Source organism: Desmodus rotundus, chromosome 3 (genome assembly GCF_022682495.2).
Source record: "Desmodus rotundus isolate HL8 chromosome 3, HLdesRot8A.1, whole genome shotgun sequence".
NCBI classification, from domain to species: Eukaryota; Metazoa; Chordata; class Mammalia; order Chiroptera; family Phyllostomidae; genus Desmodus; species Desmodus rotundus.
The window spans coordinates 12,110,243-12,131,833 of NC_071389.1; the positions used below are offsets into that span (position 1 = coordinate 12,110,243).

The 21,591-nt window shown below is 52.9% G+C and overlaps 2 protein-coding genes across 8 annotated transcripts in view; both read right to left on the bottom strand.

The window, feature by feature from the left end:
* Positions 1-1,704: 1,704 nt before the first annotated feature.
* On the bottom strand, positions 1,705-7,750 carry SH2D5 (SH2 domain containing 5). Of its 2 annotated transcripts, none has more exons than XM_024554078.2 (9): positions 7,664-7,750; positions 7,244-7,324; positions 6,746-6,820; positions 5,531-5,677; positions 4,067-4,315; positions 3,740-3,914; positions 3,187-3,295; positions 2,542-2,701; positions 1,705-1,908 (listed from the first exon to the last, which is right to left on the bottom strand). In XM_024554078.2, the coding sequence occupies exons 1-9, from the start codon at positions 7,748-7,750 to the stop codon at positions 1,705-1,707; spliced, it is 1,287 nt and encodes a 428-aa protein (XP_024409846.2). The 2 variants fall into 2 exon arrangements, with proteins under 2 accessions (XP_024409846.2, XP_024409845.2); XM_024554077.2 differs by having other exon boundaries at positions 7,244-7,327.
* Positions 7,751-19,622: 11,872 nt separating this feature from the next.
* Positions 19,623-21,591, bottom strand: part of HP1BP3 (heterochromatin protein 1 binding protein 3) — a 37,248-nt gene continuing 35,279 nt past the window's right edge. For all 6 annotated transcript variants that reach the window (XM_071220853.1, XM_024554313.3, XM_024554315.3 and 3 more), the window contains one exon: positions 19,623-21,390. In XM_071220853.1, the coding sequence (XP_071076954.1) occupies positions 21,096-21,390 (295 nt within the window). In that variant the 3' untranslated portion in view covers positions 19,623-21,095. The remainder of the gene's footprint in view (positions 21,391-21,591) is intronic.

Below are 21,591 nucleotides of genomic sequence, written 5' to 3' on the forward strand. Positions count from 1 at the left end.
AAATGCTGTGCAAAGAAAGGGAAAGTGCTTTGGGAACATCCCTGACACCTAGACAATCCGCACGACAAAGGGAAGCGAGCTCTGGCCTAAGCCCTGGGCCAGTTACCAGGTCTCCTTCAGTGTGTGGCTCCAGTGCTATAAGGCACCAACCCCTCTCCTTGCCAGGGAAATGGAGGGACCGGGCGCTCCTACTAGGGACAAGGCCTTGGCCCACAGAGATGGCTTCTGACAGAAATGGCTGAAAGGGAGTCCCATTCGCATTCAGTACAGAATCAACAGTACAGTTCCAGTGAAAGGAGCTCCCGAAGGGCAGTTTCCTCCAATGCCTTTTGCAAGAATGACAAGGTCCCTAACTAAGACCGTTTCCTGGGTGTGGACTGTAAGCTGGGGATTCCAAGAATCCTCCCTTTCTCTTCTCTTGGGGCTGCCATCTTCCTCCCAGGAGTCAGAAGCCGGTTACTTTCAAGGCACTGAACAGTCGCATCCCGCTCCCAGAAGGGGGAGAGAGCAGCCCCCAGGCTCCCGAGTAGGCCTCTGCCTGAGAAACAGTTCACCCCAAGTGGACTTGCTCCCTCACTCAGTAGATGTGGGCCTGTCAGGTTGGCTTACAAAGGGGGTACCTGGACCCGCCAGGCAGTGCGGGACCAGCGCCTTAGACTAGTCATTGTCGGGGGTCCTTCTGCCCACCGAGGCCGAGTCCTGTCCGGCAGGGCCCACGTCAGGTCTAACTGGATGGCTCTGCTCCCGCCCCATCCCCAGTGGAGCTGCCTAAGGAGGTGAGGTGGCTCCCGGCAGCCCGGGCCAGCACCATGCTAAGGACAATGCCAGTCGTCACCTCTCTAAGCCTGTGGCTCACTGCAAGCCCCTCCCAGTCAAATGGCAAAACGAAGTGCAACGTGTGTGTGTGTGTATGTGTGTGTCTTGGTGGCTCTCAGGCACATGGGGGAGCAGAGGCAGAGGGGGGGCAATCATCCCCAGTAAGCAGGAATCGCAACCCTGTGGTTTTGAGTAGACAAACCAGCCTTCCCGAGCAATGCGCTCCGACACCTTGCCCCGTCAATGGTTCACGCCCCTTTCTGCACAAGGGTCTCCACCCCACATGTGGGCTTTGGGTGGCATTGCTCTTCATCCATCCTGCTCCTTCTATCCCCCATTCCTCACAGCTCAAGGGAAGACTCCCTTAACCTCAGCTGGCCTGTGAAACAGGCAGCCCAGATGTAGCCCGCAGGCTCCAGTCATCTCTGTGTGTCTCACTGGGGTGGCTCATCCCCAGGCCTTTGCCCAAGCGAGAACTTCCTCTCCAGACACCCCTCCCTCAGTCAGGAGCTCTCTCGAGACTCCCAGTCAGGCAGGGCCCAGCCTCCTGGGAAGGGCTACGCCTCCATTGTGAGTAAGCCTTCCCGCCCACCCCAGAAAGCTCCAGTGAAGCCCAGAGAGGACAAGTATCCAAAGTCACCCAGCAAGTTCACAGATGCCTGCCCTTCCTGTAATCTCAAGGGGCCGCATGTCACATGAGAAGCCACCAGCAATCCCCAATCTCAGGGCTCCCCCACACAATCAGCGAAGTGACAGAAGACTGGTCCAAGGGGCAGAGTGACTGGCTGGAACTGGTGACCAGTGGGGTGGAAGAAGAGCAAGCAGAGTGGCTTGCTGAGGCCCAGAGGCCAGGGTGATGCAGGGCCTGCTGGAGTGGGGGCTGGCCTCCTAGCCCAGGCCCTGCAGTTCTGCCTCCGACTTGGCATGGCTAAGAGGCCGGAGTGTCCGGGAAGGCCTGCCCTCGGGCCTACAGTCATGCTCCTCGTAGCCGGGGTTCAGGCGGCCCATGTCGAGGGAGCAGAAGAGGCTGCGCTCAGTCCCAGCGTGATGCTCCACCAGGGCCTCCAGGCTGGGGAACTCAGCGGGCAGGTGCTGGGGGAGGAAGGGGCTTCAGTCCAGCATTCCCTTTCCCATGCATGGTGCTGGGCACCAACCACCCCCCTGCCCCACTTAAAGGAAAGGAAGAAATTCGAGCTCCAAGAGGTTGCTGTCCTCCTCAGAACAGAGCCAGACACCATTTCTCTCTTTCCTCCCAGCTTGGACAGGACTAAGACGCTTGGCGTGGAGGTGAGGGTACACATTTAAAAAGCGCCCACCCATCCCAGTCCCTGGAAACCTGCGATCAGCCTAGACTCCAGACCTGGAAACTTAGAGACTGGAAGAGCTTAAGTCAGCCCCTACCCTTGGGGTCAGCTTCCTCCTCTGCTAAGACGTGCACTAGGGTGTGGGAAAGCAGGCTTTGAAAAGCCGAGGTTCCTATAGAAATGTGAGGCGTGACACTTGCCCCAGACTCTGCTAGTGGAACCCTCTGAAAGCCCCTGGAGAGAGGGGCCATAGGTAGAAGTGGGGTTGGGTGGGGCCAGCAGGGAAAATGACGAAGTTGCTCAATGGCGTGAAAAGGTGGGAAGAGCCAATGGGGGCTGGACTGAGGGTGAGGTGGGCTCAGCGGTTACAAAGGGAGGGGCCTGAGGGCAAGGGGCAGGGTGGATCGTCAGAGCTCTTTACCTCCACGCCATAGCGGCCCAGGTGGTTCCGGTAGACTTGGTAGGGCACGATGCCACACAGCGTCCGCACCGACAGGCACCACTGGCCACTGGCACCAGGCTCAGGCCACAGCAGGAAGGCCCCAAGCACATCTCTCCGCAGCAGGGCGAGGGCACTGGACCTGGGAGGACAGAGGGAGAGGCTGAAGGCGGGACCTCTGGTCCATACCCAGTTTCAGTTGCTCCCCGGGCGATGGCATGCCAACCCACGGCATCGTGACCACAGTGCCTGTCCCGGAGGAAGGCCCCAAGGGCAGGAAGCTTTTAGACTTCCTTTCTGAAAGGTTTCTAGGGGGTCCTTAGTTGACAACCTCAAGATCCAGTGAGGAGTTTTAAAGGCCTGACATTCAGGGAGCTTTCTGCCCGGCTGAGGCCTTTCCTCATCTGAGTTGCCTCACTCAGTCTTCTCCGCAGCCCTGCGAGGACGGTCCTTTGATTATCCCCACCTTAGAGTTGAGGAAACTGTGGCCCAAGTCTCTGGCCTGCGGTCAGGAGCCCGCTGCCCTTGTACTGGAATGTGTACCCTATGGGCTGGGGGCCGGGGCGGAGCCTATTTCCCTGCTCACCCCAAGGGAATGGGCGCTCAGCCAGGCCTGGCCCCTCCTACCTGGAGACGCCACAGAAGGCCCAGATGTTCTCCGTCAGGCTGCCCTCACTCTCCACCAAGCACAAGGAGCCACTAGGACCCCGGGGCCACTTCTCCCACGCAGCAGGAACTATGGAGACCACCCAGGGGTCAGAGGGAGTGAGGCTGTCTCACCCGCCCAGCCCAGCCCACCCCACCCCACCCCACCCCCAAAGGCCCCCTGACCTCACACTTGTCTCCTCACCAAGCCTGCCCCTCCCCACCAACAGGCACACACCCAGCCCTCCGAAGGACACACCCACACGAGCACCCCCGACTCACAGCCACTGGCCGGTTAAAGTGCATCCAAGGCTATACAATCACCTACGCAAGCCCCAGGCACGCAGACCTAGATGCACACTCAGTCATGTAGACACGAAACACACCCACCCACGGCACAGGCATCTGCTCGGAGGCGCAGTCACAGCCTTGTAGGAACAGGCACTTGGACGCACCCCCCTGCCCCCAACTCCCACAGGGGCAAACAGGCTGGTGCCCCAGGGATGCACGGGGCGGGGGTGCAAGTGCTACTCACAGGCCTCGCGGGCGGACAGCTGCAGCTGGGTCTCATAGGTGCAGCCGCGGTAGGCCCCGGAGCGGATCACCTTGCTGCGGATGGCCTTCTTGCGCACCAGAGTGGGGGAGCAGTAGGGATTCCCAAGGCGGACGTGGCGGGCACCCCCGCGGCCTTCCAACAATGGCAGCTCCTTCTAGGGCACCAAGAGGGGCCCAGAGGAGCAGGCAGACTCTGAGGACCAGCCACGTGAGGTCAGGTGAAGCCCCCTTCCTTCCCATACATAACCCCCAAACCCTCACCCAGTTCCCTGTCCACTGCCCTGGCTCGGATTGGCGTGCTACGTACCCCGCTGCCCACGGGCCCCTCTGCTGGCAGCCGCCGTAAGGAGACCAGTGCATAAACGTTCTCTGAGAGCTGATCACGGCCATAGGGCTCCTGTACTAGGCCAGGGCGGGCCCCGGGGCTGGACAGGGACTTCAGGGGCACGTCCCCCGTGGGCCCCAGACAGGGCTGAGGCTGTGCCCGCTCCTCAGGGTGCTGCAGGAGGTAAGCGAGCTGGAAGGAGCGGCAGAGCAGCAGGTGCAGGATCTGGACCTAGGAAGAGGAGGGAGGGGCTCCACTGAGGGAGGTCTCCTGGGGAATTCCTTAGGCTTCAACCCACTTGCCATAGGGGCATGGCCTGGGATGCTCTTCCCCCTCAGAGGGAAAACTCCCACTTACCCCTTGGAACCTCACCACCATGCAGCCTTCCCTGCCTGAGCATCTACTCTGTTCCAGGCGTCATGCTCGGAGCTGGGAATACCTGGGCTAAACGTGCTCCTCGCCCTGGGCTCACCACCCCATCCTGTGCACTAGGCCAGGGCCCTCTTAGAGAAGTGGCTAAGAACCCAAGCCCTCTTGGGATCCACGGAGTGGAGTCACAGAACCTGGGATCCAATCCTGGCTGTCACTGAGGAGCTGCGTGTGACCCTGGGCAGAACATGGCGTCTCTGTCCTCCGTTTCTCATCCCCACCTCCCTTTGCTCCTTCAATGAAATGGAGCGCAAAGATTCCCCGGCACAGGCCCAGCACAATACCACCACCTACATCATTGCAACACATTGGAGCCATGAGCTCCAGACGATCCAAGGCCACGTCCCGGCCACCTGTCACTCCAGGAGCCAGCAAAAGGCTTGACGTACAGGGGTGGTGGCTAATGCTTGCTATGGGTCGGCCATGGACCCGCCTCTGGTTGCTAAACAATCGGCTGTCAGGGCTCCGCTGTTCTGTTCGAGGTGGTCGCACTGGCTTTGACTTCCGGGATCTCCCCGCCCAGCCACTCGCCAAGAACCGGCCCTGGACCCAGTCTCTACTGTCAAAGAACTCCAGTGTCTATAATTAGGGACAGACCTAATGATGACAGAGTGTGGTTCATGTCACAGGACCCCAGAAGGGAGGGGCAGTCTAGAGGAGTCAAAGTGGGCTGCATAGACACGTGGGCTGAGCCTTAAAGGGCACGCCGGAATTTGCCAGGATGAGAAGGTGAAGGGCATTCCAGGTAGGGAGAACAGCAGGATCAAAGGTGTGGCAAGGAGACCCTTCAACCTCCAAGTGCATGGCCTAGTCCTCACGGCCCACTGAAGCCACTGACTTGCTTTTGTGAGTCCTCAGGGGGCAGAGCCAGCCTGTGTGGTGATGGGTGCACATCCGGAGAGGCCCTGACCAGCGTGGCTAAGCCCTCTAAGGCCTCTCAGTCCCTGGGAACCACACTGACGCACAGCAGCCCTGCACCCCAGCCCCGTGCCGGGCCCCTGCCTGGGCCCCAGATACCTCTCCAGGCTGGCTGCCCACGAAAAGATGACAGAAGAGCTTGCTGGCCGGGCTCTGGGGGTTTCGGGCCACAAAGGCAAACTGGCAGTCGGCTGGGCACCAGGTGGAGTAGAGTATTCGCCGCAGGGCGTGCGCCATCAGGAGCACCTGGGGAGGCACACCAGCCCCTGTGAGAGCCCCCGCCAGGCCTCGCGGCTGCCAGCCCAGTATGTGCCAGCCCCGTGGGCCCCACACCTGCTGGCAGGCCTCCCGCGCCTGCTCTCCAGGCTGCACACTCAGTTTAGGGCCCACCCAGCTTCTGGGGAGAACACTTCCCTCCTTCAGTCCGGCCCAGACCCTGCTTCGAACTGAAACCCTCATCCTTCCCACGGCCACCAGGCTTCTGTCTCCTGATCCCTGCTGCCAACCTGCGGGTTGGGATCACCATGCCCACGTTATGGAACCGAGGGGCACAGCACTTGCGGCCCGTGGGGTCACAGACAGGAGGTGGCAGCAGGCCATGGGGTGGCACTCCTGGTCTCTGGAGTCAGATGGCCAGGGCTTGAATCCTGGCTCTGCCACTTGGTCTCTCTCTGTATGTCTTGGGCAGGTGAGCATAGCTCTCTGAGCCCTTGTTGTGACAAGTGTTATGTGCGATAGTACGCCTGTGAGGTGGCTGTTGGTGGGGTCAGTGAGACCTCGGGCAAGTGGCACGGGACCTGACCCCAGGGCCCCCTCAATGCACAGCTCTGGGACAGCACTTGCACCAGTCCTAGGTAAGTGGCGCCCAGAGTTGTGTGGCATGGGCTGCTTAGCATGCAGTTGGTGTTCAGCAAACATTGGCTTGTCCCACGAGAATGAACAGTGAAGCAGGGACTCCCGTTCCACAGCCCTGGGAGGCTGGCCGCAGCCTGCTGGCTCCTGCTGGGCAGGCCCACCTAGAGGCCTGGGGACCACAAAAGCATCATGGGGCTGGACGGTCCTGATGCTCAGCCAGGAGCTAGTGCCTGGAGGAGATTTCAAAGGGCCGGGATCAGGGGCGAGATGGGTAAGGAACTTGCCTACTGCGTATGCCCTGGGGGAGGCTCCTTATGGAGAGGACTCCCAAGGCTCTGAGCAGGCTGGCAGGCTGGGAGGCTCAAGGGGCAGGGCAGGGCCTGGGTGGAGGCAAGGGCATCCTGAGGGAGTAGGACACCTGTCCTGTCTGGCCCTCACCTGCACCCACAGGGCTCCTACCTCACCCTCCCCGCCGTAGATCTTGAGGCCCTGGAGGCTGAATTTCAGGATGACAGCCCGGCGTCGGGGACAGTCCTGGGTGGGAGAGAGTTGGTGGGGGGAAGGCCCTCCCAGGCCCTGCCCTGCCCAGCCTCAGTACCAGTCATTAGGGGCTGGTCAGCCAAGTGCCCCCCCACCTACCAGGGATCTGAGCCCTGGACAATGGACCCCCAGGAGTCAGGGAAGTATGAACGACTCCTGGCAGACCACCCCCCAGCCAAGGCCATCCCCCCCACGTCCCACCTGTGACTTCCACCTGTAGAACAGGTCTCATCTCCCTAAGGGAACAGAGTCCCTGGGCGTAAGGGCTGCGGCTCCAGGAGCCTGGGGGGCCGGGGGCTCAGAATGGCTTTGCTGTAGCCCCACCCTGGGCCTTACTTGCTCCATCTCCATGACTGGAGGGTGGGGCGGATCAAGGTGGGATCCCCGCCAGGGAAGTACCCTCCGTGGCTCACCTACCTTCAGTGCCCACAGCTGCTGCTGCACCAGCCACACGCTCTCCTGGGTGTCCAGGTCGTCCACGGGGAAGGAGCCCACATACTGCTTGGGGGTAGGTGGGGGTGGGAGGGAGGCAGGGAAGTCAGGCTCATGGCTCCTGACCCCCACCCTCCAAATGCCCCCTCAAACACACTCGGCTCTGTGGGCGGAGCTGTGGACAGTGACTACTTTCCCGGCAGGTGGCCTCAGTCTTACCACTCAGCCCCGCCCCCCCCCCACCGTGCCCCCATTTCCTCATCTGTGAGTGCACACACATTCCAGAGCCTGGGTCAGGGAGGGAAGACACAGAAACAGGTCCTCCCCACAGCTCCTCCCCCGCCCCCCCCACCTGCTACCCAGTCCCCACCCACCAGAGCACACTGGGGGGGCAGCCCCACCCACCTGGGCAAACTTGGTAATGCACCTGGGCCGGTGAGGGGCAGGGCCACAGTCTGAGGCCCTCCGGCCCCTTGCCCCAGCCTTCTGCATGGCCCCCAGGGTGCCTGGCTTGAAGCCCCACGGAAGAGAAGGCTGCAGAGGGCAAGGGAGAAGGGTTGGGTCCCAAGCAGTGGAGCCACAGTGCTCCCATCAGAGCCAGTGAGCTCCTTCACTGGACAAACCCGTCCCGAGCCCTTGCAGTGTGCCAGACAATGTCCTAGGCACTGGGGACACAGGGGACACGGAGCACTGAACAAAATGACAAACTCCCTCCTGCCCTCACGGAGCCAACATTCTCATGGGGGAGAAAGACATTAAATGAGTAAGGCACAGGCCCTGGCTGGTGTGGCTCAGTGGACTGAGTGCCAGCCTGCGATCCACAGGGTTGCAGGTTCGATTCCCTGTCAGGCTTGGGTTGCGGGGCCAGATCCCCGGTAGGAGGCATGCAAGAGGCAACCACACATTGATGTTACCCTCCTTCTCTTTTTCCCTCCTTTCTTCTGTCTCTAAAAATAAATAAAATCTTTTTAAAATAAGTAAGACATGGAATATGCTAGATGGTGATAAAGCAGAGGAGGATGTGACATGTGGGTTCAGGGCTGACTAGGAAGGCCTCCCTGGGGACTGAGATCTGGGGAAACAGCTACAGGAATCCCGCCCTAGGTCAAACACTGGCACCTCTGTGCCCTGGGCTGGGCTGCCAGACGACCAGCTGGTACAAAGAGCTGGGAGCCAGGGAGTGGCGGGGGGCAGAGGTTGGCGCAGCAACATCTGAGAGGAGAGAGGAGGGATGTGACAGCAGGGAGACCAGCCCACAAAGGCACAGAGGAGCGGCAGCAGCTAGGGCCCTTTGGTACGCCTTTCCAGAGGAGCGGGCCAGGGCCAGGCTGGGATCAGCCTTAAAGGTCCCACTAGGGAATTTAGGTTCTGCCCTGTGGGCAGTGGGGAGCCACAGCAGTTTCCAGGACAGGAGCTCTGTGGCCTACGGGGGTGGCCCATGAGCTAGATGGCCAGAGCTGCTTTACAGGTCTCTTCCCATGATCTTCAGCCCCAGGCTCAGGCCAGGGTGGAGGCACCAGCAGCAATCAATGACTTTTGGGAGCAGCAGCCAAGGGAAGAGCCAGGAGACAAGAGGCTGCGCCACCCCCTTGAAGCCTTCCTTGCCGCCTTCAGATTCCTCCCTCCGGCACCCTCTCCTTTCCTGCTTTTCCGGGCCCTCACATCCTTGTGCTTTTTGATCCTGGTCATTTTCCACAACATGCCCATTACCCCTTGTTCCTCCAATGTTTAAATAAAGCAAACGTAGCCATGTAACTGGCACAAAAGCTACGTGACCCCTGTTCCAGCTATAAGAGGGGGGCTGCCAGTAAACTTCCCTTTCTAAACTTCATAATCACATCATGGGCTGGGATGCCCTGGACCCCAAGGTGATGGGGATCAGAGGAGGCAAAGACCAAAAACCAAGCGGGGTGAAAAGGAGAGAAAGAACAGAGGCTGAAAAGGCAGCTACAGGACTGGAAACAGCGAGGGATAAGATAAAAGAAGAAGGGATAATGGAGAGATGGGAGGAGGGAGAGGTAAGGAGCACACTTCTCATTCTGCCGGTGCTGACACAGCCACTCAGACACTGAGAGTGTAAGATGGAAAGGAGCCACACAGGTTGACACACACACACACACACACACACACTTGCTCCCACATGCTAGAGACAGCTGTGTCTACGGCTGTGAACAGCCTCTGCCCTCCAGACCCAGAGCTGCAGCTTCCTAGGGGACACCTGCGTCTAGGGGTGGGGGGTGGAGGGCGAGGCCTCAGCCCTCTGGTGAGCCCCACCCCACCCATTATCACCTAGACCTTCCCCATCCTCAGGAATCTGGAAGTTTCTCCCCTCCTCTCCCTCACTCGCCAGCCTGGGGGGCACTTTGGCCCCAGGCCTGGAGTTAGGGGCTGCCCAGGGGACCAGGGAGGGGACCAGACCAACCCTGACCTGTGCAACAGACTGGCATACCCATCCCAGCACAACCATCCACTTAGCTCCCTGGACCAGACCTGCTTTTCCGAGGTTTTGCACGGGAACCTGGCTTGGCCAGCCCCTCCCTAAAGGGACACATTTGGAATGAGGGGCTCTTTTGCTCCTCTGAGGTTTTCCAGGTGGCTCTGCTTAGACAGGGACTGCACGGGTTGACTTGCCTGAAGGGTTCGAGAACAGAGGCCCCCTGCCACACTGTGCCACAGCTGACTAGAGTCACAGGAAGGGCCCACCTTCCTTTCTAAGGTTCTGGGAGACTACTCAGCCTGCAGATTCTGGGTTTAGCAAAGGGGGAGCTCAGGGGAGTGAAGTCACTTGCCCAAAGTCACTCAGCATAAGCGGGGAGCAAGCCTGGAAGCAAACGGTGGTGTCTGGGGCTCTTCCTCCATGCCATGGAGGTGCCCTTCTCCCAGATGCTCCTCCCCAAGCAGGGTGTTCACCTTCAGGGTTTGGTGGGTCCAGCTATCCAGCTGCTGGAACCTCAGGTGCTGAGAGGCTGATCTGATCCGCAAAACAGCAGCTTTGTCTCTCTGACCGCCTGCCGGGCCAGATGGTCTGGGGCTGCCAGAGCCACCTCAGTGACTTGCTTCACCCTCACTGCCTTTGGCTCAGCTGCACAGATGAGCCCCCCGCCCTAACACACCCTCTGGTGCCAGCCCCACCTGCCCTGGGCCAGCAGGACAGAAAAGAAATCCACGCGGCCAAGGGCCAGAGGCCAAGACCCTGGATGATGGGGTGGCACAAGGTAGCCTGATGCGATCTTGGGGAAGCCACTTAACTTAGCAGCCTCCATTTCCTCAACTGTAAATCGGGGCTAACAATAGCGGCTACCTCCTGGGGTGCATTTGTTTCTTAAGACTATTTACTATTTACTGGCGGGACTATGTGCCAGCTTAACAAAACAAAGTTCCAGCCCTCGCGTGGCGCTCAAGCCGAGTTGGGGGACGGTGCCAAACCCCAACACCATTTTGGGACAGGGAGGTAAATGATTTAGAGAGAACCATTGTAGAGGGAGGCTTCTATGAGTATGTGTGTGCGTGTGTGTGGCAGCGGGGGAGCGGTGCTATCTAATACAGGGTGGTCCAGGGCGGCTTCTCTGAACAGACGACCCTGAGCGGAACGTGCTGTTTTCAGGATTAAGGGGGCGAAGCCACAAACCAGCGCCCGGGTGGTGCGGAGCGCTCCGTGGCGTGGGTTTTTATTCCTACGATTGTTACGATTCCTGGGGAGCGCTGCCAGGCTTTCAGCCGGCAACTGCCCGGCCCTGGGGCAGGGAAACTCCCGGGACACACCGAGGAGCGAGCGAAGCAGGACATGGAGGAGGGACAGCGGAGGCGATGGTGGATGTGATGGATGGTGATGGAAGCAGGACAGAGTGCTCTCGCCATCCGAGACCCTCCCCCCATCTATGCGTATGAGGACCTAGCGCCCGCCGACGCCAGCCCCTGCCCAGCTCCCCGGCTCTGGGGCGCTCACTCACCACGGCCGCCGCAGGTCGACGAGTGCTGTCGCCGGAGCTCCGTGCGTCTCGCTCAGCCCCCCGCCACCCCCCACGTGGCCGCTGGAACCAGCAGTAGGCAGCACCTGGCGGTGGAGCCCGGCCCTCGCTCACCAATCGGAGCCCGCGGAGCCGCACCGCTCGGCTGCGCCGCCCAATCAGCGGGCGCGAGGGGCCCTAACACCGCCCCTCAGGCTCGCGCCCCGACGCTCCACTTTAAGGGTAGGGGGTGAGGGGTGAGGGGTGAGAGGGGGTGGATGAGGGGGTAGGGGGTGGGGAGTAGGGGGTGGGTGGGTCGGGGAGTGGCGTCCCCGCCTGTGGTGAGTGGTCTTTCGGGGGCTGGGGTCCCTGAGGGCCCAGAGCCTCGCTAACGGTTCCCTCTTCCCGTAGAGAAGCCCTTCCCCTCCCGCCCGCTGGCTGGCTCCTGCTCGTCAGCCGCGCCACTCCAGCAGTCTTCCTCCGAGAAGCCTTCCCTGACCACCAGTGACTGCACCTCCTGCAGAGCCCGGGAGACTTCTTGCTGGCCGTCTCACCCCTCCCCCTAGAGTGTCAGCGCCCCTGGTCAGGAGGGGACTCCGTCCGCAGCGGCAGGATGGAGCCTGGCTCGCGGTGGGCTTGTCTTGACGAGCGAATGAATGCGGTCAGGATCTCGTAGCGGGAACCCGGCCAGTCTCACCCTTCCTTCCCTCGCCCGGGTGGGGTGGGGTGGGGTGTCGCTCATCCTCTTCCACACCCTCTGCCTCTGGGCCCTTCTCGGAGGAGGATTATCCGAGCCTGCCAAGCTCAGGGCCTGCACAGAGACGTCTCCTCGCGAATATCGGTGTTGCGCTTGGGAGTCCGTCTCCTTCGGGTATCCGCTGAGATGGGGCAGAGGCTGAGCAAAGTGAGCCAGAAGTGTGGGTGGCAGCCTTGAGCCGGAGAGCGCGTCTGTTCCCATCAGGACAGGCACTTTGTAGGTGCCAACCGCCACCCCCCCACCCCCCCCACCCCCGCCAAATTAGCAAACGCGATTCAGCCCAGCCCTTGGCGTGTATTTAACCTGAAATCTGCAGAGGAAACACCAGCAACTGCCCCTGCGTCACGTCTCAGCAAAGCTAGACCAGGGGAGCTCAGGTCCAGGGGGGAGGGAGCAAGGGCTGCACCCAGCAGGTGCAGAGGGGGCACCGCAGAGAGAGACGCGCCGGGGCTGGTTCTGGAAGGTGGCAGGTGTAAGCCACGCCAGGGTGCCGGCCATTCTCTTTGTCTCTCCAGAGCGTCTGGGTGCCTTCCAGAGGCAGCAGAGAGGTTCAATGATTAGAGGCTCGGTCCCAAGTGTGGGCACTTCGCTCGCCAACGTGGGACCTTAGGCAAACACCTTAATCACTTTGATCCCCCTTGATCCCTGAATACCTCATCTGTAAGTGTTACTGACACCTGACTCACAGGGACGGGAGGGTTCCAGTGGGATTACGCGGGCCAAGCGCTGGGCGCAGCACCTGGCCCACAGTGAGTGAAGCTCTCGGTAAATATTAGCTCGCATTAGACTCTGCGTTTATTCTTGAGTGTCTTTTGTGTGTGACTGAATGGGAAGTGTTTACTGAATGCCACGTGCCAGGAGCTCTGGGAAACCCTTCAGTGAGGAGGCCACGTGACCTCCCGGAGTCCAGGAAAGAGAAGAAGGATCGGGAAGGTTTACAAGTTGGTCCTGCTCTCCCCAAATCCCAATTTATGAAGCTCAGAGTAGACAAAGGATGAAGGGTTAATTTTTACTGGCTTCCTAAAAAAGCATGTACACGTTAAATAGAGGGCTTGCCAATGACTAGATAGCAGTTCCATTTTGAGACAATTCAGAGAAAATAACACAAGCCACAACTCTGTTAACTGCTGGCGCTAACAAGTTTCTGATGCATACAATTCAATCTGATGCATACAATTTAAAAAATAGTGACAGCAATTTGGTTTAGGTCAAAATGAAAAAAGACTGAGGAATTAAATTCAGATAGCGAAATAGTTTAAACCAAAAGGATAATTCTGCCTTCTAAATCTTTCTCAGAAGAAGGGGGCACGGAGTCAGGATCTGAGGGGGCAGATTAACTGTGCTAGGTCCCGGGGATACAGAGATTTACAACAACACACACAAAAACCAGATCTGGACAGATGAATGTGTGAAAGGTACATGACATTGACTCCTGACTTACGACCCCCAAAGACCCCTTTTATTGTTGGTCTTCACCCTCATGTAGGAATACAGTGTTTCAAAACCAAATGCATTTATACATTTGAAGTTCATTCTCTATCCAAGTAATGTAACTGCCCATGTGAGCTATTCCGGGAGGTTACCAAATTCAATTTATCTAATTCCACCAAAAGCACAGAAACTCCAAGCTTCCTACCATGCATGTAGACTTACTGATGATACATTAGATGCACAAGTTCAGAGGTTTGCCTCAAAGGAAACAAACTCCAGTGGGTATTGGCCACCTCCTGGGCAAGCCAACCTAGTTCCACCGCGGACCGCAGCCTCAAACAGCCGTCACTGCATTATCACCTGGCGCATTTACCGTATCCTACATTCATGGCCACACAGCCCTCGGGAACACCAGGTATAGGATGTCAACCATTAGATTAATGACTCACTTTTGCAGGAAGCCCGAAGAAGTCATCCCTATTAGGCAGGGGAGGGAATGACTAAAAAAGCAAGCTGGGGGTGGGGTTATGATCCTTGAACATGTCAGGGCACATGGCCATGTCATGGTATTTCCGGATGAATCAGTAGTAAGGATTTAAATCACATAGGTGTGAGCTTCCTATCACAATTTTCCCTTTCCTCTGAAATCCTAGAAGCCGGTACTGGGGTTGCCAGCTGACAAATGTGAGTGGGATGTAACATCGCATCATTCCAAAGCCAGCATCCTACAATAGGACTGAAAACTAGAGCCAAGCCTGGGAGCGGGGAACAGGCCTCGGCGGCACCGCATCTCACCCCCACCTGGCTTTCACAGCCCAGGCTTCCAACTGAGTCCTCAGTAACACCTTCCCAGGCTGATAGTCACTTTCAGCCTTGAGCACCACTGTTCCCTTCTCTCAGGCTTGTCCTAATGGCTGTCCCTGCCACTTGCCCTCTACATTGCACCCCCAAAATAAGTGACCTAGGAAGCAAATTTTTTAAAAATCTGAGATGTGTTATGCGCTGAATTGTCCATCCCCCACCCAGCAATACATTGAAGTCCCAAACACTAAGTACCTCAGAATGTGACAGTATTTGGAGATAGGGTATATAAAGAGGTGAATTAAGCCCTGGCTGGTGTGGCTCGGTGGACTGAGTGCCTGTGAACCAAAAGGTCACTGGTTCAATTCTCAGTCAGGGCACATGCCTGGTGTGGGCCAGGTCTCCAGTATGGGGCATGCAAGAGGCAACCACACACTGATGTTTCTCTCTCTCTTACCCTCTCTAGAAATAAATAAAACCTAAGAAATAAAAAAGGAGGTAAATTAAAATGAGGTTATTAAGAGTGGGCCTTAGTCCAGTATGACCGGTGTGCTTTTAAGAGGCTATCTGGACAGACACCTACAGAGGGCAGATGGTGTGAAGACACAGGGAAAAGGCAGCCAACCACAAGCCAAGGAGAAAGGCCGGGAACACATCCTTCCTTCACAGCCCTTGGAAGGAACTAACACTGCTGACACCTTCATCTTGGACCCAAAGACTCCAGAACTGTGAGAAATAATTGCGGTTGTTAAACCCACTGGGTCCGTGGCAGCCTGAGCAGATGGATACAGTGATTACAGTAAGTTTCCTTTCCAATGCATTTAAAAAACAGACCACAGCACTATATGGTCCCCTTTGTGGTGTATGTTCTGGTTAGCAGGTGTGGGGTTTGAGGATCCAAGAAATGTAACCTAGTTCAAGTCTCTCTCACCTTCCCGGCTGAGCAGCAGTGGGGAAGTCATTTGCCTGCGGCTGCACTGTTAGTTCCAAAGGGAACAGACTGCAGGAGGGAAGAGGTGGGGCAGCGATCCTCACGTTTCCTGAGTGCAGGTGCACTCCCCGGGGAGCGCCTGGTGGAGCCTCATGTACTGCTGCTTTCTAGGAAATCTTGTTTTTTCTTAATAACTACTGTGGACTTTGCATTCCCTTTCATTTGGTTCAACATTATCATTAACATAATGGCATTCCCTCCCCAAATACCGTTGTATAATGGGTACCCCAGAAATTGGCACTATGTTCTCTTGTTTGCTACCTGTAACCCACTGGAAAAAGCAGTGGTTCCTAGTACTTTCTAAACTAAAAAGTACAGGTGTAAAGACGACCCCTCTCTCAGGACTATGTAAAATAATGCCGATGTTGTAAATCATAACCTGGTAACCATATATATATGAAGCTATGTATATTATCCTTACTTGAGGATATGCATATGGATTCTAGAGAAAAAGGGAGAGAGGGAGGGAAAGAGAGAAAGTAGCACGGATATGAGAAACATCGACTGGCTGTCTCCCACACATGCCCTGATCAGGATTGAACCTGCAACCTTTTTACCGTGTAGGACAACCCTCCAACTGAGCCACCCGGCTAGGGCAAGGTAACAATTTAATGGAGATTAAAAAGATTGCCCACCAAGTAGCCAGTTTTCTCTGTAGCCCCACTCTTCATCCATAGCCAGCTAAGACCCCAAGTCTGGCCAGGGGGCAGCTGATGGATTCCTGGGCCTCTGGTGGCCCCAGCTTAGAAGACACTCCCACCTCTCATCCACCTGGCTTCTCTTCTCTACTGCTCCCTGGCATTTGACACTTAAAGCTATACATTTCTTTTCTTGCTCATCTTTTAACAAGCTCCTAACAGTCTGACAACCTGACTTTAAAATCTGTTAATAAAGAAACAATCTGCTAACCACGGCCCACTGATCGTACCGTGACTCAAACACCTTGTTGCCGGACACCTGGCTACCTGAGCTGTCGGTGCACAAAATCTTTCAGGAAGGTGTGGAGGAAAGGTGACTGCCTAGGTGCAGGTCTACCTCCATCATTTGTTACATGTTTAATTTGGGAAAACCAGCTGAATTTATTTGCTTCTGAAAACTTGGCATGTTGTGTATCTTTATGAATCTTATTTGTGAGAATTTGAGATAGCAAAATTAAAGTGCCTAGCAATAGAAAACTGTAATAAATGGTAGTTTAAACAACAGAACCGAACTGTTGCAAAACTGGATGTTCTGGCTCATTTATTTTAAAAAAATCAATTTTTCCTAAATCCTAAAATGCCTTAGTAACCTGACTGTAGTAAATATGATTCAGTCTTTGATACCTGATAATCTCACACTGCCTCTGGATGGTTATTCTAAAAAAAAAAGACTTGTGCATTCAAACCCCTTTGTTTTAATATGAGGAAATCAAGGCTCAGGGCGATTAAGAGGCTTGGGTTAAAGCCTCTCAGTTGGTAAGTGGCACAGCTTACAAGGATCACTGCATGGGACCACAGCTACAGACAAAATACTGGCCAGAGTGATGTATTCAAACCAGGATTCAATCTCAATTTGGAATTGACAAAACCTTTAGTCTACACTCAGTATCAGCAAATTTAATTCAAACGAACAAGTAACATAAAGGATTTAGGCTGGACACAAGAACTTCTTCGGAGTGTTTAATGAGTAAAGTGGGTGAGTAAGGATGTTGTGTAACTCTGGGTTTTAGGAAAAAGTATCCGTTAGCATTGAACAAAGGGGAGACTGGATGAGTAAGGTTTCTTTCAGAATTATGAGTACACAAGCAAGGATTTCTAACATTCCAGCTCGTGATTACTAAACCGATTTCACGTCCAAAAAATTCAGGTGTCAGACAGTCCCATTGCGGAATTTCTCTTGGTAGGCCTCACCAAGCACGAGCTCCCAGGTTAGAGGAGCAAGGCAGCTGCTCACATAGCAACATGAAGTTCCAACAGAAGTTGCAGCCTTTGGAGAAAAAGCTCGCCCAAGCATTAGCATCATGTGCATTCAAAGAATTTGCATGTGGTAAGTGAAACGTGAGGAAGCCAGCAAGTGCTCCCGGCTAGGAGGTCAGATTGACCAAGTAGTTGTGCAGAGTCCCCCCCAAAACTTAGGGCAGCCTAGTAACCCAGAATCTAACTCTAACAGTTCTTACCAAGCTTCTTAAAACAAAAAGCCAGAGGACCAACGGACATATGAAAAGATGCTCAAAGGCACTAATCATCAGAGAAATGCAAATTAAAACCACAGTGAAGTATCACCTCACACTGTCAGAATGGCCGTCACCAACAAACAAGTGCTGGTGAGGACGTGGAGAAAGGGGAAGCCTTCTGCGCTGTTGGTGGGCACACAGACTGGTGCAGCCACTGCGGAAAGCAAGGTGAAGATACCTCAAAAGATTAAAAATAGATCTGCCTTTTGACCCAGCGATCCCACTTCTGGGAATTTACCTGAAGGGACCCAAAACACTAATTTGAAAGAACAAAAGCACCCTATGTTCATTGCAGTGTTATTTACAAACACCAGGATAATGGAAACAGCCCACGTGTCCATCGACAGATGAGTGGATGAAACAACTATGGAACATTTACACAATGGCATATTTACCCAGCCATAAAGAAAACTTTATCCTTTACAACAGTATGGATGGACCTGGAGAACATTATGCTAAGTGAAATAAGCCCATCAGAGAAAGACAAATATCATATGATTTCATACATATGTGGAATCTAATGAACAAACTGAACAAGCAAAACAGAGACAGACTCACAGATGGAGAGCAGGACGACAGCCAGTGGGGTGGGGTGAGGGGTGGAGCGATTGAGCAAAAAGGAAAAAGGACTCATGGACATAGACAACAGTGTGGTGACTGCTGGGGTGGGAGGAGGGTATAAGGGGACTAAATGGTAATGGAAAAAATACAATAAAGATTGAATCAAAAAGAAAAAGCCATTCTGACTCCTATTAGCAAACTTAATAATTTCCTCTCATCTCCAAATCCTCTGCAATCTTTCTTTCCCATGAACAGAACACAGAATCACTGGACTGTAGGATAAGGAGAGAATTCAGAAGCCTCAAAAATTGCCAAGGGGAGATAGTCAAGCAGACCACTGGAGATGACTCTGCATTCAGTGCCCGGTTTTGCCACTTACTACAACCTGGAGCACGTTTCTGAACCTTGATCTGTGCCTGCTTTCCCTTCTGTGAAATGGGAATAATAAACAATGACCATCTCATAGGTGTGCTTGGATTAAACAAGATAATTAATGTATATACAGAGCCTGACATGTAGAAGAAACCCAGGGTTAGCTATTACTATCACTTTCATACAAACTTTTTTAATACAAACTTTCAACTACACTTTATCGAACATATTCAAGGCACCATAAATTTCTCTATGCTAAAAGACTTAATAGCAAGTAATTAATTATATATTTACATACACTATCAACAGTTGCAATTGAAGCCATTTTTGAAATGGCTTGAGAAGATACCTTTTGAAGCCTTTGACATACCGTTTTTTGTTTTTAATTTATTGATTGATTCTAGAGAGAGGAAGGGAGAGAAATGTTGATTTGTTGTTCCACTTAGCAATGCATTCATCAGCTGATTCCTACACGCACCCCAACTGGGGATCAAACCTACAATCCTGGTGTGTCATCAGGAAGACGCTCTAACCGAATTACTCAGCCAGGGCAACATACCAGCTATTGACAAAACAAATTAGGAACAGTTAAAACTATTAAGTTTAGCCCTGACCGCTGTGGTTCAATTGGATAAGCTTTTCCCACAAAGTGAAAGGCTGACAGTTCGATTCCCAGTTAGGGCACATGCCTGGGTTGTGGGCCAGGTCCCCATTAGGGAGCGCATGAGAGGCAACCACACATTGATGTTTCTATCTCTCCTCCCTTTCTCCTCTCTCTAAAAATAAATAAATAAAATCTTTTTTTTAAAAAAGGCAGCATCATAAAAGAGAAACCAACCAAATTCCTACTTTTGATTACAGAAGAGCAGAGAATTCTTAGCATAGGTACCTAACACCCGTATTATTAGAATTATTTATTACCTGCCAAAGTGCATAAGGGATAGTAGAATTACTTTGTAGATTTAGGTCTCAGTGAAGTATTCTTCTAGTATAAGGATACAGCTGAAGTTAAGTGTGAAAAACTGGAATCTATGATCTGGAAGGCAAGTATCTTATTAAAATACAAAATGATTTTTTAAACCTCTTATTCACTAAATAATCAATTCAGTGTATCCTATAAAAATCATTTATCACCCATGTCAGAATTAAAAAACACATAAACTAGAGCTTGTATTTAAAAAGCAAATGGGTGGTGGCTATTACAAGGAGTGGGAAAGATTCAAAGTGACACTAAGCTAGGTAACACTTAGCTACTTCTGAGAATATACTAGAAACTTAAATGTAAGCTACAGTTCAGCAGCTTTTAAAATTTCATGTTTATTCATATTTTTCAAAATATATGTACATAAAAAAAGGAAGATTTACAACAGGAAAGATTGCCTTACATGCAACACAAATTCCAATTAACTCATGATGGGATCACACATAATTATGAATCTAATTCAAGCCAACCTTCTTAAGTCCATTTCCCAGCCATACTTCAGGCTGCAGATGGGATCCCAAGAGACAACGCAAGTGGAATGAATGAAACAAACCGCTTTTGCTTCTGGCAGCACACGGGCCAGAAGATGTACACCAAAAAGTTTAAGACAATTAAAATGTCAAGTGCCATAGGGAGGATAAATGGTAACCAGAAATCAGTATTTCTCAAGTAGAAAGCCAGTACTATTTAACACAACTTCACAATACTAAAACAAATACAAATAAGAGGTTAGGTAGGTAGTTGGGCTTCATTTCATTTCTTAAAAAAAAAAAAGTCTCAAAAAGGAAGCCACTTGCTTGATATTGAAAAGTGCTGAGGAAAGAAAGGAGGGGAAAAGAACCCACAGATGGATCTGGAATCTAGTTTATTTTTGCAAAGTATTTGTTTTTCCACTTAACATTTCCACATTAGCAATGATGTAACTCTCCAACACTTCCTTATAAAAAAAGACAAACAAGAAGTGAGAATTCATGCTCCCAATATTAAAAAATATATTTAAACATTTGATCAAGATTTTATATGTTCTGAGTTTTACTAACACAGGTGACACCAGAAATCACAAATTTGATATATTCTCATATTTCCTCTTCAGTCAAAAACCAATGGTGGAGAGAACTTGTGCTCGCTGGTAAGGGAATGGGATGCCCTGGGCCACAGAAAGATACCTGGAAATGATCAATGTGAAAAGTGGCCCAAAGGAGTCGTGCATCTTCAGAATCTAATTAAAACCATAATATTTTTGGCTTATTCCCAAAGCTAAGACATCTCTGTGTTTACAGTAAGAGAGAAAGGGTTAGTGGAGTGGTTTTATAAATAAGATTAATTATTATAGCTATAACTGGAGTCTCCAGGTAGAAGGCTTCACAAATCAGTCAGTGCTATATGCCTTCTTTTCACTTGCAGCACCTGACCAGCATTCTGTTCTCGATGCTTTCTACAAATATAAAAATCTTTGCAACTGTTTAGATAAAGCTGGAAGGGATTTAAAAAAAAAAAAAAAAAAGGGTTGGGTGGAGGGAGAAAAAGGACAGGTGTAGGTTATACAGTTCAGGAAAGTCCAGAATTATTGCAGAAATTAAAATGACAGCGGGAAGGGGCAGGCACCAAGGACAGCGCCTAAAGCTAACAAATACCTAAACTGGTTTATTTCTATTCCCTCCTCACAAGTTCAGAGCGGAGGGAAAAATGTAATTTTAAAAGCATCAAAACTAAAACAAATGCACACCAATCTTAGAAAATAAGATTTTAAATTTCATCACAATACCCTTCTTTCCTATAAAATTTACTTTTTTGCTTTGAAAGATTTCTTCACGGTGGATTTGCCCTTGCCAGGCAACTTCACTTCCTTTCTCACGCTGGCCACAGGCTTCTTTGAAGAGCCACCACTAGGTTTCTTGATGACTGAGGGTGAGGGTCTGGCTTTCTTGGCAGGAGTTTTGGCCTTTGGAGAGGCTTTCTTGGGCAGGGGCCTAGCTTTCCCTCGCTGGGCAGCTGGGACTTTAGGTACAGGCTTGGACCCTCTCTGCTTCACGGGTGCAGCCTTCCATGATGACTTGGCTGGGGTTTTCTTCTGCAACCTATGAACCAAAGAGCAAAGGGAGTCACTCAGCACCCAAGAGATTCAGTTTGCTAAGATGACCAAATACTTTACCAAAAAAAGAAATAGACTACTTAGAAGTCACCTGTGATAAGCCTAGAAATGTAACTTATTATTATTTTTTAACTAAAGGCTTTACTAAAATTGTATAAAGTTCAACCAATTCCTTGGAAGTCTACAT

Coding starts and splice junctions, on each gene's coding strand:
- SH2D5 (XM_024554077.2), bottom strand. CDS start 7,750: ATGCAGAAGGCTGGGGCAAGGGGCCGGAGGGCCTCAGACTGTGGCCCT. Junction 6,821..7,243: donor AGCAGCTGTGGGCACTGAAG/GTAGGTGAGCCA, acceptor TCTCCCACCCAG/GACTGTCCCCGACGCCGGGC. Junction 3,915..4,066: donor AGGGGCCCGTGGGCAGCGGG/GTACGTAGCACG, acceptor TTGGTGCCCTAG/AAGGAGCTGCCATTGTTGGA.